The sequence below is a fragment of the Aedes albopictus genome, chromosome 2 (assembly GCF_035046485.1).
Source record: "Aedes albopictus strain Foshan chromosome 2, AalbF5, whole genome shotgun sequence".
NCBI classification, from domain to species: Eukaryota; Metazoa; Arthropoda; class Insecta; order Diptera; family Culicidae; genus Aedes; species Aedes albopictus.
The window spans coordinates 270100090-270120896 of NC_085137.1; the positions used below are offsets into that span (position 1 = coordinate 270100090).

At 43.4% G+C, this 20807-nt stretch overlaps 2 protein-coding genes across 6 annotated transcripts in view; both read left to right on the top strand.

Annotated features, from left to right (window-relative positions):
• LOC109406001 (inactivation-no-after-potential D protein) overlaps nucleotides 1–20807 on the top strand; it is a 1280913-nt gene that overhangs the window by 101710 nt on the left and 1158396 nt on the right. The window lies entirely within an intron of this gene.
• LOC134288078 (uncharacterized) lies at nucleotides 7135–13866 on the top strand. 2 transcript variants are annotated; one of them, XM_062851779.1, is made up of 3 exons: nucleotides 7135–9822; nucleotides 9883–9954; nucleotides 10017–13866. In XM_062851779.1, the coding sequence occupies exon 3, from the start codon at nucleotides 11524–11526 to the stop codon at nucleotides 13849–13851; it is 2328 nt and encodes a 775-aa protein (XP_062707763.1). In that variant the 5' UTR covers nucleotides 7135–9822; nucleotides 9883–9954; nucleotides 10017–11523; the 3' UTR covers nucleotides 13852–13866. The 2 variants fall into 2 exon arrangements, with proteins under 2 accessions (XP_062707763.1, XP_062707762.1); XM_062851778.1 differs by having other exon boundaries at nucleotides 7135–9954.

Consider the following 20807-nt stretch of genomic DNA (forward strand, 5'->3'; position numbering starts at 1 on the left):
CGTCGATTTGTAACTGTGGTCAATAATTTGTGTTTGCTCAAGATTAAATCTGTGATTGTGTTCTATACAGTGTTGGATTAGGGCTGTTGTAGTTTCAATTAGTGATTCTATGGCTGCTTCAGTGTGTGTTTGACTATCGTTCAGCATCTTGTCTAGTTTGTTTACATTGCTTCTATGGCCTGTTAGTCTTTTACCTAAGTTGTTTCTAGTCATTCCTATGTAGCAGCTCTCGCAGTCGTTGCATGGGATTTTACCAGAAATATACCAACAATGTTTTTAGAACCTTTGGAATTATAAAATTATTTATGTTTGATTTTTTTTGGCTTGACAAAACTAAACTAGCATTTTTTTAGGTCCCACTTGCCCCGGGGTACCTTATATCAGCGTTTCTCAAACTATGGGTCGTGACCCACTGATGGATCGCGGGCTGATTTTTGGTGGGTCGCGAAGGCTTGGGCGATAGTGAAATAAATTTCCCGAGTAGTTCATATGCAATGATGTTGCATGTCATTTTTTAATTTACAAATACTTTCTAGGAAAATCAGCAGAATAAATTTTAGAAATTAGATTATTTTCAAACTTGTATATTATAAGTCTTAAGTACGTCGCACAAACCTCGACGGAACGGACGCTATGTGTCCCATGTTTTAGTGTACGAAGGTTAATGATTCTGATAAAATTTTAAAATTTCCCGATGTTCTGTGAAAAATGAGTTCAAGTTGTTGCTTGCAGTTAACATTTTCAGTTTGATATACAAGGCAAGTTCAGCAGTAAGAATTTTAGAAAAAAAGTTAAATATAAAAAAAAAATGCACATTTACCAGATTTCGACAAGAAACCTAAGAACGTTTCGTAATTTCATTCGATTTTTTTTGTTTATTTTTACCCATTTAACTTTTGTAAACTTCTGCTAAATTTCGATAATCCGAGCTTTTGCAAAAATCAGCAATTTGAAAATTGATGATTTAAAAAAAATAGAATTAAAATAAATGTGTATGCAGAATCTGATTGAAATTTGACTCAAAACGGACGCATGGATGGTCAGCAGTACTAAAATTTCAAATAGTCAACTTTATGTTTACCCACTCACCGTGAATATGAAATACCTTTTCCAACCCAGTCTGTTTGATGGATTGACATTGTTTTGTACGAAAAAAACAAAATGCTTGATTTCATTATCTTTCATTTGAAAGGAAATTTTTAAAGTCCTGCAGAAATATAAAATAGTCACTTTATCTTCAAAGACTGTGCATAAGTTCTATGTTTTCTTTGTTTCTAAAATGTGGCGATGTTGCATGAATCCTGATTGGTTATTAGATACTGTCAAGCTTATATCGAACTCCAAAGATAAACAATTTACAAGAACTAAACATGGGCATCTTAAAAAAGAAAATTGAAAAGAAAACCAAAAATTTGTAGCATTAAGTGCTAGGGTAAAAAATATAATTTGGACATGGGGTTCATTCAAATATTACGTAACGCAAAATTTGACACTTTTCGACCCCCTCCCTCCCCCACGTAACGACATTTGTATGGGAAATTTTGAAATTTTGTATGAAGCGTAACACAACGCTAGACCCCCTCCCTCCCCCCACAACGTTACGTAATATTTGAACGAACCCATGTATGTAATTTAGACATGCACGGTGATGTTTGTCTTGTCCGGGAGAGCTAATATAAGTAATATTTCTCAATATCGATTTTTGGATCAAACAAACCCTATTCTAATGACTTACGTTGAAAATAGCTTAACAATTGAGAATTTACTTCAAAATTATCGAAAATGTAAATTGTTTCACTAAAACCCCTCAAATGCACAGGTATGCAAGACGACATACACTTCACAGTCACATACAGTATTCACCTCAAAATTGTTGAATTAATAGTTGTACGAAATTTAAAAGCCTTATTGCAATGCAAAATGCTCAATAAAGAAGCATTATTCAGCCAATCTCTTAACATTCATCTAGAACGCTTAAAATAGGTGGTGTCCAGAAAACATTACAAGTTTTCTACTGTAAATATATTTTGGCCATCTGACGAATTACATGGGGATGCCGTGCGATTGCATACTTGGAGGCGTATTCTGTGGGTCTGGCGTTACTTCCTCGATTTTAACAAAAACTGTAATAGTTATCAAATGCCCTGTCCAAATTATATATACCTGAGGGTGTCCAAAACATATATTCGGTGTCCAAAATGCAATTCTAACAGGCGATTGGAAATTGTGATTTTCTCAGCTTAAAATGCTTTCGTTAAGGTTTTTGTCACCAGGAACGCAAAGTACAATCATATTAGAAACGTATTAGTAACTTTGCGAAATAATCAATTGTTTTCTAAGGAAGCTAGGGAACGATTTTTCCAACGTTTTCCTCAGCCTGTCCAAAATACATGAATTACCCTACGTAGCGTAAGTTTATCACACAAGCAATAAAATGTATTTATACGAAAAGACAGTCTCAATTTTCCACAATAACGAACTCCGTGAAAATTCGTTCTGATGGGTCGCCAAATTCTTTAGTAATCAAAAGTGGGTCGCAAGCTGAAAAAGTTTGAGAACCCCTGCCTTATATAATTAAACTTAACCTAACTAACAGCTAGAGCAATAAAACACTAAGTGGTCAATCCTAGACCATTGGGGGAACTGGCGGAACCTACGGTTGAAGGTGGCCTCGATGGGTGATAGCTCAACCTCGGAAAATTATTCCAACTCTTATGGTTGGTCTTGAAAAAGACCGGTGTTTTCGGCTTCGGATGGAGAAGGAAGAAGGCACGAGTAACTTTAAAACTACGGTTTTTTCGCGATGTTAACTTCACAAAATGTGGACTGTAACTGATGCGACAACGATCAGGTGGTCTATATTTATAACAAAAAATGTTTCTTCTGGAAAGTTCTCCGCTCGTGTGGTGGGGTAGCTGTGCTGCAAGTGGCGGCGGCGTCAACCAATCAGTGCGATGCAAGCTGCGGTGTCGACGGCGACACTCGCCTCGGTCCGATGATGGATGACGATGATGATCGGCAGGCGGCGCTGCTGCGGGAAAACATGTTGCAACATGTACAGCCTGTCGTCGGCTGGCTGAAAAGGCTGGATCGTCGAGCACCACACACACACATGCACATTTACACAAGTCTCCCTGGCGAATACATGGCACACAAGACGGGTAGGAAAATGGGATTTGGAAACAGGGGTGTATGCAATGGCCAGGTTCTATTTTCGCTACTGAGGTCGCGAACATTCTCCCCCCGGGCTAAGCTCAGAAGCATTACTGGGTTGTGGGATATTCAACTCAAGGTGGAGTGGAGCCAACTTGGAAACTGGACGGCAATAATGACCGATGGACTTTCGAACTTCAGCAACTCGCACAGTGGGATCGATATTCAGATATGTCTCTAGAAAATTGCTCACAAACGGTGTACGTTATCCTTCTTCAAAAAATACACCTCTCCCGGGATGAACGTTTCCGACGAGGCTTCCGACCTCTCTAGGTTTCGCAACATGCACATTGCTCAAGTACTCCTCGGACCAGCCTCTCCAGATAGGGACATGTGTATTCTGCTGATGTTGCCAACGTGACAGGTAATGTTGTTGAACCTCCTTCAGAGCATATTCAGGAACTACAGTGAATGGCTGATTCGGGCTGTGCGCGATCCCTTCTGCTTCCGATGGATCGTTGAAACGCGACAACAAAAGACAAAGGTTGCAGGTTACTTCTACCGGCCTCCGCTCACGTCGAAAAGCGGGAATCGGTACAGAGAAAACAACTCCTGTCCTGGCGAAGGGAGCGATGGGAACATTCTGGATCCGGGGTGTGTTGTCAATCGCAGGCTGGGGTAGCCTAGGATTAAACCTGGAACAAACGATGCAGGTCTCTCTGATATTTCGAACAGTGATTCGAGGCCAAACTCATTTGACAATCCATTCTGACGAACCAACGGAAAACTTCTGCTTGTAACAAACTGTCACTTGGGACTTGGCCCATATAGCCGAGGCGGTAAACGCACGGGTATTCAGCATGACCTTGCTGAGGGTGACGGGTTCGATTCCCGGTCGGTCCAGGATCATTTCGTAAAGGAAATTTCCTTGACTTCCTTGGGCATAGAGTATCTTCGTGCCTGCCACACGATATACACATGCAAAATGGTCATTGGCAGAGGAAGCTCTCAGTTAATAACTGTGGAAGTGCTCATAGAACACTAAGCTGAGAAGCAGGCTTTGTCCCAGTGAGGACGTTACGCCAAGAAGAGAGAGAGAGAGAGAGAGAGGAGGGACTTGGCCTTGTCCGGTGGTTTGAACCGATATTCGGTGTCATTCGGCAACTGGGCACTCAGCGAACGAACTCCAATACACAGGTGACCGCTAGTAACTATGTCAGCTAGTGGGTGTGTAGGACTTCCAGACCCCTGAGGGGTTCCAACACCTAAAGGATCGTTCTGTTGTGGACATCTCATCATTATTTCCAGGAACTGTCTCAGGTCAGGAGTAATAAGGGACTTGGAGAGAACCTCATGGGACTTGGGATGTTTGGAGTTCTTCACGATTCTCAAAACAACGTTGATCAAAGGTGGAAAAACTTGAGGGCAAGCGACTGGTGTAGCAATCACGGTTGGATTCCAATTTGGCCATTGGTTCTCCAGTATGGATTCCGATCCATCAACCCGCTGCGGCAGCTGGCCGTGGGACTGCGAATCATCTGGACTCACGTTCGAGGGTACACAACTCCATACGGTGACTTCAGTTGGATCTTCATTCTCCACCATATGACTACGGACGAAGGCTTCCAATTGCCTTGATTGCCCCGTCTGCCAAGCAAGGAAAAGTTGGTAGAGAGATACTCGGAAATGTCTCCACTCTGGTACGTCCCTGTACTCAACCACACGTTGACGACGACCAGGGAGATCATACCCATCGCAAAACTGGCTGCACTGCTTCGTTATTAGGGGACTTTTCTTCAGCTTCCTCTCAGGTAGGGCAGATCCATGGACGCACAGGAAACAACTGTCATTCAGGACTGATATTGAATCCTTCATAGGTAGTTGGATGGTATCAATGGCTGTAGAGCGGTACTTGACTTCACATTGCGGGTCTTCACCTGTCAACGCAGGGATGTGGTCAAAAACTTCTAGGGCTCGAGCGTCTTCCAAAGATGTGGTAAGTGGTTTGACGGTAACAACATTGCAATGCTGTTGACTGCAGGACAAACTCGTATCATCAACGGCGCCGGCAATAATCCACCCTAGGCGAGTTTCTTGGACTACAGGAAGTTGGTCGGAAATTTTCAACTGACTGGGCATCAACAACTTGAAGAAAAGCTTGATTCCAATCAAGAGGTCTATTTCACCGGGAGTGTGGAAAATTGGATCTGCAAGCGGCAGTCCCGACGGTAGAAGCCATGATTTTGTATCAAATTCACGAGAGGGCATTATACCTGTAATCCGATCCGTAACGAGACAATCCATCAGGGCTTGAAAATCGGAATGCATGGAACGAATTTGAGCCTCGGCCATCTCAGAGAGGGTAGGTTTCTTGCCATTGGCCCCAATGATTTCGACAGTAGTACTAGTTGTAGGAATTCGCAACAAATCAATCATCCTTCGTGAGACAAAATGAGCCTGGGACCCACAATCCAAAAAGGCACGGCATGACTGGTATTTGCCATCGCAATCCAAAATATTTACAACAGCGGTCATCAAGGCAGGGAGCTTCGCTTACTGAGCAGGTGGTGCTAACAGAGGGAACGGGATTCACTTCTGAGGGTTTGGGTACATGTTCGCTAACTGGCATGGATGCCGGAGGATTATCAGAGGCTGGGGTATTCGCATTTGACGGGGTCTCAATGTGCAAAAGTGTGTGGTGCTTACCTTGGCATTTCTGGCAGGTGCGCGTCGAACTACAGGAACTGCTCAGATGGCCTTTCCGCAGGCAGTTGTAGCACAGCCGCAGCTCTCGGACCTTCGCTTGACGTTCTGGGATGGACATCGCACGCAGGACTTCGCACTTGAAGTTGGGATGTACTCCAGCACACAGCTCGCAGGATGGTTCGGAACTCCCAGTGACAGCACACGAGCTGGGTTGTGCGCCTCTCACCAGGTTGTACGGATTCTTCACGGGATCATTCAGCTTCGTTTTCACTGCAGGCTTGGACGCTCCTTCGCAGTGCTCAAGGATAGCACAACGCTTCTTCAGAAAACCGATCGTATCGCTGTATGTCGGTATCTCTTTGTATGGTATGGTGGCTTCCCACTCCTTCCGAGTGTCTTTATCCAGGGCACCAGCAACAAGATTCACCACAAATCTCTCGGAAATTCCTTCCAATTCTTCTTCGATCAGAGCCAACCCATCGACGTGACGGGTCACCTCATCGATAAGGTCTCGCAACTCTTTGGGATTTTCTCGGCTCATCCGCCGAAGGTTGAGTAGTCCTTGGATGTGGGTATCCACGATAACTCGCTTATTCTCGAATCGATCTTCGAGAATCTCCCAAGCGTGATCGTAATTGTTATCGTTGAGAGTGCGGGCGTCGATGATGCCAGCAGCTGCGCCTACTAGAGATCGCTCGAGGTGGTACAGCTTAATGCAATCCGAGTCGGTGGAGGATCGCATCACATCCAAAAACATGGCCTTGAAGCGAGGCCAGTTTTCAGGCTTGCCATCGAAGTTCGGGATGGGAGCCTTCAATGGCTGCTGCTGCACGATGATGCGAGGGCTTTCGGAGGCTTGCACTTGCGGATGCATTGCGGAATTACACTGGCTTACCTGGATCGCTCGTTCCACCAACACGCTGGTCTCGTTGAAGTGAGTCTCGAAGATCAAGTAGCCCTGGTCCTGCTCTTCCATGCGCTCGGGAGGGCAAACCGCCATCACCTGATGATGGAGGTCAAGGTATTCCTGGAAATGTTTTTGCAGGTTCCGGGAAAACACCTTCAGCTGCGCGGCGTCATACTGGGCACCAGCCGCGGCAGCTTCTTCAATCGCCTTTCGAATGCGCGTAACCTTCGCCTTTGCTTAGCCACGTAAATGGATGATCGATTTCAAGTCCTGCATCCTTTCTTTGGAAATCACTTTCACTGGCGTGTGTTCAGTTAGCATTTGGAATAAGTTCACTCACACGCATACACTGGAGTTTTTCACTTAAACACGTTCGGACAAGTCTGGTTTGGTTCAGTCCTTGCAATGTTTGGGAGGTTTCACTTCACTTTTTGGGAAACACTATGATACGGTTCTCGACGACGACGTTGTCGATCGACACTTGGGAATCACTTTTCCACTGGGGAAATCACTTTACTGCTTCCGACACGGCTGTGTCTCATTCACTGGTACGGGTTCTCGACGACGGCGTTGTCGCTCGACACTAACGACGGCGCGGCACTGACTATACACGGACTGCACTCGCGATACCGCGGACGCGCACTTATTCGGAGGAAACTTCACGACTTCTTCCTTTCTCCTCGATTGCCGAGGAAAATTATTTCGGATAACTCAGGGTGAGGTTGAGCTAAATCACGGCAGGAATCCTGACGATCGGGTGACCGTCCACGAAAGTTACCGGGAGCAACTTTGGAAGCAGGCTCGGTTGAGCGGAAAGGAGCAATCGGCTGATTGTCCACCAACTGTTGCCGGGAGCAACAGCAAACGGGAACGGAACGGATCGATCGGCTTGATTGTCCACCACGGTTGTGGCTTTCCTATCCGGTTCGATACGGACCAAAAAATGGTCAATCCTAGACCATTGGGGGAACTGGCGGAACCTTCGGTTGAAGGTGGCCTCGATGGGTGATAGCTCAACCTCGGAAAATTATTCCAACTCTTATAGTTGGTCTTGAAAAAGACCGGTGCTTTCGGCTTCGGATGGAGAAGGAAGAAGGCACGAGTAACTTTAAAACTACGGTTTATTCGCGATGTTAACTTCACAAAATGTGGACTGAAACTGATGCGACAACAATCAGGTGGTCTATATTTATAACAAAAAATGTTTCTTCCTGAAAGTTCTCCGCTCGTGTGGTGGGGTAGCTGTGCTGCAAGTGGCGGCGGCGTCAACCAATCAGCGCGATGCAAGCTGCGGTGTCGACGGCGACACTCGCCTCGGTCCGATGATTGATGACGATGATGATCGGCAGGCCGCGCTGCTGCGGGAAAACATGTTGCAACATGTACAGCCTGTCGTCGGCTGGCTGGAAAGGTTGGATCGTCGAGCTCCACACACACACACACATGCACATTTACACAAGTCTCCCTGGCGAATACATGGCACACAAGACGGGTAGGAAAATGGGATTTGGAAACAGGGGTGTATGCAATGGCCAGGTTCTATTTTCGCTACTGTGGTCGCGAACACTAAGAACAAAACATACAAAAAAACATGCATTTACACATACTTTTGCTTTCATAGCCAATTATGACATAGACCTAACAACATTTACTAATCTAAACTGAACGATTCGCATCTCTTCGGGTGAATTGAAGTCGACGATTACCTGTTTCCGGAGAATCGGAGTATGAGTGCGGGAGAGATGAGAGATCGATGCGAGAGCATATACGTACGTACAAACGAAGAAGGGGTTAACAGGACGCTGGAGAATTGATTGAGGGGAGTAACGAGAGGACGATCGTAGAAGACACTACGTGCGCCGGTTAACAGGTCTCGGATCACCCAAGAAAAACGGATTTTGAAATTCCGCCGACATAACTGAAGTGTGTGTGAGCAGTATAGTGGACGCTGAAACTGTCGTCCGGATTCGAGCACACGTATCGTGGACCAGTCACCGAGCTCCTGTCTGCATAAATAGGGAGATCCCCTCAACAAACGAAGACCATATTCAGCAAAAAGTTGGCGACCCCTACGCTGGTGGCAGGCGAGCTCCTTCGTTATCGCCTTGTCACACGTGGCGAGAGCTCGACAACCGTAGTTTTTGCGGTGAGGGCTATTAGTAGCCCTACATCCAATGCGTTGTCGCTCCGTACACGAGCGTTTGGGACGTCACGATGAAGATTGGACCGTTTTATACCATGCGGTAACCTGGCCCGCCGGAGTGGAACGGACGTCGGGCTACGGCACAATGCCCCCAACCACCTGTGAGATATAAGATGTACTGAATAAAGCTGTGATAAAGAGAATGATCACAGTAGGCGATATAGCGCATTTGAATGTGATGCGAACTGTCAAGCAGACAATGTTAGCATCCCTGCTTGCGTAGCAACAACTCCAGGCGTCACCCAACCGCGTTCACTTGTGATGGTCCTAATGATTATCATCTTTTTTGTTAACTTTCTTCTTTAAACACACCGTCATAAAATTATGTGTGACCATCATTGTATGGTGCACCTGAAAGCACGATAATGCATTTTAAGTATTTACTGTGTAACCTAAATGTTTTTCTCCGTTTCCATGTTTATTTATTTTGTGTGTAATCAAAGCACTTCTTTGCGACGGTAAGCCACCATGTGTAGAAACCGTTAACTTCGAAATATTTCGGCATGAGAAGCTTTGATTGATATCGCGTTTCGAGTAATGTAAATAAAATAGCCTACATTAAGGCGAATGAACCAAATAAATTCAAAAACGGTAAGTGATGGAAATTTCCATATAGGAAAATTCCCTGATGCGTAGATTAAAAAAACCAGTGGAAAATTACTCTCTACGACTGATTTTAAAAGAACACAAAGGCACTATAGAAAAAGGTAGTTACTGCGAGTTAATAAATAGCTCGATCCAACTCGTCGCGCGATCAATTTATCTTTTCTGGTGGAGTGTTAAAGACAACCGAGTTTTTTGAAAAAAAGTAGGAAAAATAATTAAAGTTGGTGCATAAAGTGCTAAATTCGAAGTAAGTGCGCGGATTTTATGTTATAGTTCCAAATAATTTGAAGTTATTTTTAACTTTTAGTAAATTTAGTGAGTTGGTTAGCAAAAACGTTGAGAAAGCCTGAAATTTGTGAAAGTTAAGGATTAGAATCAGGTAAGCTGGTGAGCCATTTGACCCAAAAGCGAGTGAGAAATAATTGTGACCACGTTAAACAGGCCTTGCCCATCTAACGTGGGCGGTTTATCTAGGGCTTATCCTAGCTGGATTTTTCCCGAGTGCAGCCGAGACCGGAACCACCTGTGGTGCTGCGAGCTTCCGTTTGATAGTCGACCACTTCGCGCTCGAGTGTGGTGAATACGGTGAGCCGAGAAACCCGAACTCGTCGCGCCAAGACGTGTGGTACCGAGCTTCGCAGAACCTGCTCGAATCTCCACCAAGCGTGAGGACGCCTCTACCTCACCCCTACCCACGAACGAGTTGGCTCATCGGACTACGTTGGAGGAAGCAAATCGTTCGGTCGGCTGGTTCGTCATATTGTGGCTCGGCTTCGAGAGACTGCTCGACTGCGAACGACGTGGAGCAGCGTATCGACGGAAAATTCAAGGTCAGACCTAGCTGTAAGATACGATTGCGCAACGTATAAAGAAGAGTTTTTTTTGAAGAGAATTGAATGAGCTCGAATGTGACGTCACACGGTCAGTAGCCAGTTGTATTTGATTCAGAATCGTTCTATGGAATCGAAACTGACTGAAATGAGAACTTGTAAAACTCATTAAATTTGCCTTTTTAATAGTTTTTTTTTCGTTTTCTTGGTTTTTTAAATAAATTTTTTTATTACTTCGAGCTTAGTAAAAACATTCTACCAGACCGTGGCCGTTATTTGCAGATCATCACCGAATTGGATAGAGCTCTGAATTAACCCTTTCACTACCGCTCAGTATTAGAGAGCTTCCAAATAAATTAGCAACAACATTTTAATTTCATTTTTCAGAATTTTGGATTGATTTGGTTTGTTTGAGTCGCGTCGTTTGGGTTCGAATTGGTAAGAAGAGGTTCCTACTGAACTGTGAGGCCTGCCCTGAGCAGGAGTTCTCATGCCGGGATATTATCAGAGGTAACGGTCCTTCGTTTTGAAGGTGGCGCTTAAGCTGTTATCTTGGCGAAACGGAACGGATTGTTACAATTTGGCGCCCAACGTGGGGCCCGAAAAGCAGTTAGTAGATTTTTTGAATTGGACTTTGTCCGAGAAACATTTAGTAGAATTTCAAATTGGACTTTGTTGAAGCACGATTCATACTTGATTTTGAATACATTTTGGGTTTAGTTAGGATAAGTTGGACTTCCTTAGTTAAGTTTTTATTGAGTTTGTTTTTTTTAGTCACTTTTCTTAGTTTAGGATTAGGTATTGGAATCTGGGTTTGGTATTGTGCTTACAACTTTCCTTTTGAATTTTGAGTTTGAATTTTTGTTGCCCATCATAAGTTTTTTTTTTTTTTTTTTTCTTTTTCATAAACATTAGGTAATAATTATATTCAGTCTCAGTCAATTGTCATATTTTTTTTTTCTCTCTTTATTTTTTTCCGTATTAATCGGTAGTGAATTGAAAGCAATAAGGGTGAATTTACAGTACGGCGTTCTGGTGATTTTTTTTTTCTTTTTTTTTGTTTATAGTGAAATTTTGTTTATTAATATTTGTGTTTCTGATTATAATTTGAATTCAAAATGAACTACTATCTCATTAACGAACAGTGTTTAGAAGAAGATGAAGTGAATTATGAGTTGCGTATTCGTGATTATCCGATAGATGGCTCGTTAGAAACACGACGTAGAGCATTGCGTCGTTTGTTGCGAGAAAGTGAGAGTGTTGAGGTGAAGCAGACTTGGTATTCCATTGAAGACGAGTATGTGGGCATTCCGATAAAACTACAGCAAATCGAGTTAGCAATCAGGAATCGAGTTGGGGCTGGCTGTTTGTCGCGACTGGTACATCTACACAAACGAGTTCGTAGATATCATGTGATCAGCTACGACGAACGAGAGAAGCAGAAAATGCTGTTGAACGCTGTGTCGCAAATGGCGCTTACCTACTTCGGTGTGAATCTCGACGTTCTTGGACAAGCAGTACCTGTTATGACCTTGGTTACGGGGCCGCAGGAGACGAATGGGGGTCCTTCGGTACCAGACGGTCATGTGTCAGGATGGAACCGACAGGGCGAGCCTTTGAAGCAGCAGTCGATGCAGGAGGATTTGATTCTGTTTTCTCCAATGCCGGTCGACGGATCGAATGTGGATTTTAGACGGCACACGTTTCCTGTGACCGGGACCCAAAATCCGAGGTCAGATCCATTACCACCTATATTGATACCACAATCCCATCAGTCCAATACACCGAAAATAGGGGAGGCGAATGTGAATCCGGACACGCCACAGTTTAAAAGTTCGATTCAGGTGCAGTTGAGTCGTCGACCATCCGTTCCTGTGTCTGCTCCGATGCCGATGAATGCTTTCGATGTAAATCCATTCGCACATGGATCGAATATCGGTGTAAATCCGACCCAAGCCAGCAACCAACCGTCCAATCGAATCGAGCATAGTTCGCCCGAGTTACGAGATGGTTCATCGGTATGTGGATCCCGAGATAGTCCAGCGTTGCAGCGTCAAGATCAAACTGGGAAGAAAATAACGTTGAATGAGTTTGTCCATGTTTCCGAGATAGAAACCTACATTAAAAGCTGCATCAGTCAAATTCTGACTCGAGATGTCGTTGATAACTTGGCGGATCGTTTCAATACTATCGGGTTTAAGGAGCCAGAGGTGTCCGAAATTCCGCGTGTTTGGTCAGGAGAACCAAATGAAAGAGGAGGAACTGCAAAATTGCCGTTCGTTCGACCAGCACCGCCGGATTCAACCCGGATGCCACCAGGGGGATCACAGTATGTCAGTCAAAAATGTGGGATCACGCCAACCGGATGGTTACCACAATTTCAAAATGTATCTTCGAGTTCTATGGTACCTCCGGTACAGCCGATAATGACTCCGGAGCCGTTTCCGAATCCGTATCGTAAACAAGACATTTCTCTGAACCAATCAATACCTCAACCAACGAATCACTCTACGTTCATGGGTCAACCATTGGGAGCTGGAAATCCGTTGAGCAACAATTTTAATCAAACCCAATTTTTGCGTCAGCGTTTACCTCACCAGACTTGCAACATCATTGAAAAGTGGCCGAAGTTCTCGGGCGATGGCAACGCTGTTCCTGTAGTGGATTTCCTGCGGCAAATTGAGATCCTTAGTCGCTCGTACCAGGTATCTCCAGATGAGCTAAGAATGCATGCTCACATGCTGTTTAAAGGTGATGCCTATGTTTGGTTTACCGCTTACGACGACAAGTTGGATTCGTGGGCCACGCTGACAACCATGTTGAAGATGCGGTATGATAATCCCAATAGGGATAGAGCGATTCGAGACGACATGCGGAACCGAAAACAAAAGCCGAACGAATTGTTCAGTGCCTTTTTAACTGATATTGAGGCCATGTCACAAAGGTTGATTCGTAAGATGTCAGCTGAGGAAAAATTCGATTTGGTGGTGGAGAACATGAAGATGTCGTACAGAAGACGGTTAGCTCTACAGCCAATTCAGTCTCTCGATCATTTAGCTCAGCTGTGTTATCAGTTCGACTCTCTCGAATCTAATATGTTCCTCACCAAACCGACTGCAAAACCCGCTGGACTCAATCAAATCTTGGCGGAGGAAGAATTGGAGGAGTATGAAGAAGTCTCAGAGGAGGAAGACACCGCAGTAATGGCTGTACGACCGAAGATAACACGGAAAATCGCTAGCAAACCCGTGGAATCCAAGGATAACCAAGGAGCTGATCAACCCTTGTGCTGGAACTGCAGAAGTCTTGGTCATATGTGGAGAGACTGTACGCAACGCAAAACTCTTTTCTGTCATATTTGTGGTCATGGGAACACGACGGCCTACCAATGTCCTCAAAAGCATAATCTCAAACCACGCGAATCGGTAGACTCAAAAAACGAATAAATACGGTAGTTTCCGGGAACCAAACTACCGAGGAGCAGTCAGGAGTTCCCACTTTGAATTTCAAATACTTTTCTCAGAATTATAGTATAAATACTTGCTTTCGAAGATGTCCCCATCTGGTAGTCAAGATTTTAGATGAAGAAATTGAAGGGCTTGCCGATACAGGTGCCGGAGTGTCAATAATAAGTTCGGTAGAATTGATTAAGAAGCTTGGGTTGCCAATTAAAAAATGTCACGTTAAAATAAAAACCGCTGATAGTACAGAATATTCATGCTTAGGATATGTGAATATACCTTTCACATATCTCTCAAAAACGCGAATAGTTCCTACGATTATTGTCCCGGAAATTTCAAAAGTGCTTATTTTAGGAGTTGATTTTCTAGAAGCGTTTAATTTTCGTTTGATGATTCCGCGAGAACCTGAGCAGTACGACAAAGAAAGGAGTGAAATTACGGAAGATTGCGACTTGGTTGAGATTATGTTTGTCGAGAATTATTTTGGTGACGACAACACTACCATCTGTTTCCAAATTCAGCCGGAAGCCAACGAAGAAATCATAAAGGAACCAACAGAAATCGACGCTAGCCTAGACATGCCAACTATTGAAGTACCGCAGAATCCGTACAAGACGCCCGGAGATATAGAGACAGAACACCACCTCACTAATTCTGAAAGGCGAGAGTTGTTCGAAGCTGTTCAGGAACTTCCAGCAACTGCCAACGGCAAATTAGGACGCACCCATGTTTTAGAACATTCAATAGAGCTGCTGCCTGGAGCGAAGCCTAAAAAGATGGCCTCCTATAGATGGTCACCGATAGTGGAAAAGGTAATAGACGAAGAAGTGGATCGTATGCTTCGGCTTGGTGTGGTTGAAGAATGTACCGGACCGGTGGATTTCCTGAATCCCCTACTGCCAGTTAAAAAGGCGAATGGCAAGTGGAGAATTTGTCTCGATTCACGGCGGTTAAACTCGTGCACAAAGCGAGACGATTTCCCGTTTCCAAATATGGTCGGAATCCTCCAAAGAATCCAGCGATCTACCTATTTCTCTGTGATAGACCTGTCCGAGTCCTACTATCAGGTGGGACTAGAGAGAGATTCGACAGATAAAACGGCCTTTCGGACCAATAAAGGTTTGTACAAGTTCGTCGTAATGCCGTTTGGGTTAACAAACGCTCCAGCGACAATGGCACGTCTCATGAGGAAAGTCCTAGGAAGCGATCTCGAACCATTCGTGTATGTATATCTGGATGATATAATAATCACGTCTAGGTCGTTCGAGCATCATTGCCAGCTGATTCGAATTGTTGCCCAGCGCCTTAAACAAGCAGGGCTTACAATAAATCTTCAGAAATCGAAGTTCTGTCAACAGCAAATTCGGTACTTAGGATATGTTCTATCAGAGGGCGGACTTTCGATGGATGCATCTAAAATACAACCAGTTGTTGATTACGCACAACCCAAAACAGTTAAAGATATACGACGCCTTCTAGGTCTTGCTGGCTTTTACCAGAAATTTATTCGGAATTATTCCGAAATAACTACACCGATTACCAATCTGCTGAAAAAGGGTCGCAAACAGTTCGTTTGGACAAGAGAAGCCGATGCAGCGTTTCGGAAGTTGAAGGAAGCCCTCATCTCCGCACCAGTTTTGGCTAATCCCGATTTTGGGGTGCCCTTTATTATCGAGACTGATAGTTCGGACATAGCAATTGGAGCAGTATTAGTGCAAATTCAAGGAGGAGAACGGCGAACGATAGCATACTTTTCGAAAAAGCTCTCAAGCACTCAGCGTCGGTACAGTGCAACTGAGCGCGAGTGCCTGGCCGTCTTACTCAGCATAGAGAATTTTAAACATTTTGTGGAAGGCTCCAGGTTTGTTATACAAACCGACGCGATGAGCTTGACATTCTTACGCACAATGTCTATCGAGTCAAAGTCGCCTCGCATTGCTCGGTGGGCACTAAAGCTCGCTAAATATGACCTGACTTTGGAATACAAAAAGGGGTCTGAAAATATACCGGCCGATGCCCTGTCCCGAGGAGTTGAAATAATAGAGGTCTTTGGATTGGATCCCTACGTGGATGGTCTTAAGTCACAGATTGAACGATTTCCCGAAAAATTTAAGGATTTCAAGATCGTCGAGGATAAAGTCTACAAGTTTATCACAAACGGGACTGTAGCCGAAGATCCCGTGTTTCGCTGGAAATATGTCGTTCCTCTATGCGAACGGCAAAAGGTTGTGAAGGATATTCATGAGGAAGCACACTTTGGATACCTAAAAACGCTCTGTAAAGTCCGCGAACGTTTCTATTGGCCCAGAATGTCCAGTGACATCAAAAGATTTTGCCACGCTTGTGAGGTTTGCCGAGAGTCGAAGACACCTAATATAAACGTTCGGCCCCCATGCGGAAAGCCTAAGGAGTGTTCAAGGCCGTGGGAAGTAATTTCGGTGGACTTCCTTGGTCCTTATCCGAGGACAAAGCACGGAAACGTGTGGGTCTTAGTTGTGAGCGATTTTTTTTCAAAGTTTGTTCTCACACAGTGTATGAGAAACGCAACCGCTCCCGCAGTATGCTTATTCCTTGAAACTATGGTGTTTACATTGTTCGGTGCACCCTCTACACTGATATCGGATAACGCGCAAGTATTCAAATCGAACCAATTCCTCCAACTGCTTGGAAAGTACAAGGTAACCCATTGGTTATTGCCCGTCTACCATCCCGCTCCAAACCCCACGGAGCGCGTTAACCGCGTGATCGTCACGGCCATAAGGTGTGCTCTCAACAAACAGCTCTCTCACAAAAAATGGGATGATTCGATCCCTAATATCGCCATGGCAATAAGGACAAGCGTACATGAGAGCACTGGATTCAGCCCTTATTTCATCAACTTTGGTCGTCACATGGTGAGCAATGGCAGCGAGTACGATCACCTCAGGAAACTGGCTCCAGATGTAGAATACGACCCTACAAGGGTGAGTGAAGACATGAAGAAACTTTACGAGGTCGTCCGAATGAATCTGCATCGAGCATACGAACGATATTCCCGTCCCTACAATCTTCGTTCTAATACGCGACATCAGTTTAATCAGGGAGACATCGTCTATCGTAAAAATACTCACCTGTCAGACAAGGCTAAGGACTACGTGGGTAAATTCGGCAACAAATTCTCTAAGGCTCGGGTAAAGGAAAGAATAGGAACAAACACCTACGTTTTAGAAGATTTATTGGGTCATCGGATACCAGGGACCTACCACGGTTCCTTCCTTCAGAAGGCATAGGCTTTCTCATTTGTTAAGAGACCAGCTATGACTGTGCTAGTACCGGCTAGCACATACACCAGATAAACCATCGAAATACGCATATCCGCGGTGTTACGGTTCATCGTCACGTACTGAGATGTCCTTTAGGTTTCCTCGTATGTTGACCATTAGCTGACTCGATCAGCATCAAGCTCCAGCTATGACTATAGGACGTGGGTCCTATATACACAACGGTGCAGAAAGCATCAAAATACTCCATCGAGGTGTTTCCAGTACTTGCAGCAGGCAAAACCAGTCTGCTCGATTCGGCCCAGACCATACTCGCAAAACACTCAATGAGTCATTCTGATAGGTGAAAGGAAAGCTAGTCGAGTGTCCAAACACAACATCGGAAATCATCTACGACCTCCTAGCTTTCCGAGTAGCTTTTGTGTGCGTTGATTTCAAATTCGTGTAAATTTGTTGTGTTGTCCTTGAAAATAAAAAAAAAAAAACATTAGTCAGATTTGTTAGTCTCATCGTGAGAGAATTCGTCAAACCTTCACTAGTTCAGTTCCATCCATAACCAACTCTCATTTCAGTTTCTTTTTATTTCCCGAACGCACTCATACATCACTATCGTTGTTGGCATAGTAGTTTCAATAGTTTAAATAGATTTTATCTCCTTTAAATTTCCATTTACAATCAACATCGTAATTTCACTTTCGATCATAAAGTAGATTTTTGCCTTTGTTTTGCTTATCAATTTCATTAGACAGTTCTCTTGCAGTGTTCAGTTTTGTCAGATTAGTTGTCATTTATGGGATACCCGTAAATGAAAAATTCGTTTTGTTTGTAATGGTTTGAAACGCTATGTAGATTGGAATGAGTAAAAATTGGGCGTGTATGATCTTGAGTATGTTTTTAGGAAGAATGGTTGAGACTAATAGGTTGAATTTTAATTCAGAATAGGTTTAATTTAGGATAGCGAAATATTTTCCAGATATTTCTGGAGTTACTTTGGGCAATCAGTTAATAATTTTTCCAAATATTTTTGGAGTTAATAAGAACTTTTTCAGAAGTTTATTGGGTTTAGATGTAAGCACAATTTCCAAATCTTTTTGGAGTAAAATCGGTTAGGTTAAGTTCGGTTTGTACATATCAAAATTTGGAATGAGTAAAGTAGAGTGAAAGCGTAAATTGCAAAGAAAGTAAAGTATTGACATGTAAAAAAGGAAGTCTACATAGTAGTTGAAAACAATCGTAATGAGTCAGTTTGTTTGTGTTTAGTTTTCTTTTTTCTTCATGTAAATCAATAAAACAATAGTAAAATTTCTTTTAAATAAATTCGTGCAATATTTGGATTAAAAATTTTGAAAATTTTAAATTTTCAAAATTTTTAAAATGTGTATGAGCAAATTGTAACCTAAATGTTTTTCTCCGTTTCCATGTTTATTTATTTTGTGTGTAATCAAAGCACTTCTTTGCGACGGTAAGCCACCATGTGTAGAAACCGTTAACTTCGAAATATTTCGGCATGAGAAGCTTTGATTGATATCGCGTTTCGAGTAATGTAAATAAAATAGCCTACATTAAGGCGAATGAACCAAATAAATTCAAAAACGGTAAGTGATGGAAATTTCCATATAGGAAAATTCCCTGATGCGTAGATTAAAAAAAACAGTGGAAAATTACTCTCTACGACTGATTTTAAAAGAACACAAAGGCACTATAGAAAAAGGTAGTTACTGCGAGTTAATAAATAGCTCGATCCAACTCGTCGCGCGATCAATTTATCTTTTCTGGTGGAGTGTTAAAGACAACCGAGTTTTTTGAAAAAAAGTAGGAAAAATAATTAAAGTTGGTGCATAAAGTGCTAAATTCGAAGTAAGTGCGCGGATTTTATGTTATAGTTCCAAATAATTTGAAGTTATTTTTAACTTTTAGTAAATTTAGTGAGTTGGTTAGCAAAAACGTTGAGAAAGCCTGAAATTTGTGAAAGTTAAGGATTAGAATCAGGTAAGCTGGTGAGCCATTTGACCCAAAAGCGAGTGAGAAATAATTGTGACCACGTTAAACAGGCCTTGCCCATCTAACGTGGGCGGTTTATCTAGGGCTTATCCTAGCTGGATTTTTCCCGAGTGCAGCCGAGACCGGAACCACCTGTGGTGCTGCGAGCTTCCGTTTGATAGTCGACCACTTCGCGCTCGAGTGTGGTGAATACGGTGAGCCGAGAAACCCGAACTCGTCGCGCCAAGACGTGTGGTACCGAGCTTCGCAGAACCTGCTCGAATCTCCACCAAGCGTGAGGACGCCTCTACCTCACCCCTACCCACGAACGAGTTGGCTCATCGGACTACGTTGGAGGAAGCAAATCGTTCGGTCGGCTGGTTCGTCATATTGTGGCTCGGCTTCGAGAGACTGCTCGACTGCGAACGACGTGGAGCAGCGTATCGACGGAAAATTCAAGGTCAGACCTAGCTGTAAGATACGATTGCGCAACGTATAAAGAAGAGTTTTTTTTGAAGAGAATTGAATGAGCTCGAATGTGACGTCACACGGTCAGTAGCCAGTTGTATTTGATTCAGAATCGTTCTATGGAATCGAAACTGACTGAAATGAGAACTTGTAAAACTCATTAAATTTGCCTTTTTAATAGTTTTTTTTTCGTTTTCTTGGTTTTTTAAATAAATTTTTTATTACTTCGAGCTTAGTAAAAACATTCTACCAGACCGTGGCCGTTATTTGCAGATCATCACCGAATTGGATAGAGCTCTGAATTAACCCTTTCACTACCGCTCAGTATTAGAGAGCTTCCAAATAAATTAGCAACAACATTTTAATTTCATTTTTCAGAATTTTGGATTGATTTGGTTTGTTTGAGTCGCGTCGTTTGGGTTCGAATTGGTAAGAAGAGGTTCCTACTGAACTGTGAGGCCTGCCCTGAGCAGGAGTTCTCATGCCGGGATATTATCAGAGGTAACGGTCCTTCGTTTTGAAGGTGGCGCTTAAGCTGTTATCTTGGCGAAACGGAACGGATTGTTACAACTGTGAATGCAATATGCGCCCGGCTTAGACAGCCTCAGTCCAGACATGTTCTGCTGACAGCGGCGTTCCCATGAAAGGCGAGCCTTCGTTAACATGACACTCCAGGTATCTACCCTGGTTCGTCCCAAAGTAATATGTGGGACAAAACGATATAAATACACCGATTTGAATAAAGAAAAACTCACTTGACTTTTAGCAATCATACGGGTTTTACTTCTTTTGGAAGTTTGGAAGTCTGTTTAAAAAGTATGAAAGTCAACTACTACATGGCTGACCGGAGACAGGTTTCGCGTCGACAAACCTGTGAAACGCTTTAAGTACCGCGGAGAAAACATCTCGTGTAGTTTTGAACTCGTATTTTTCGGGAGTGATTAGTGCGTAGTTGAAAAAATGTCTTAATGTGAGCCTGCTGGACAAATGATTTTCCGTAAATGATGATCGAAGTGTGAGTTAACGAAATGCACTTCTACGTAACAGACATATATGAAATTTGTGCAGTGACTGGTGAAATTCTTTTCCATTACCAGATAATGGAATATGATGACTGGGAAGCTGAAGAATATGTTAACTCATTAAGAGAATAAGCAAGTGAAAGTGAAAGTGAAAATTATTAAAATGGGGAAAAACGGTTCAAAGATAAAAACCACTGGTGACTCGACAGTG

Bases quoted from the DNA above. Each gene is read 5' to 3' on its own strand.
- LOC134288078 (XM_062851778.1), top strand. From the start codon at position 11,524: ATGAACTACTATCTCATTAACGAACAGTGTTTAGAAGAAGATGAAGTG.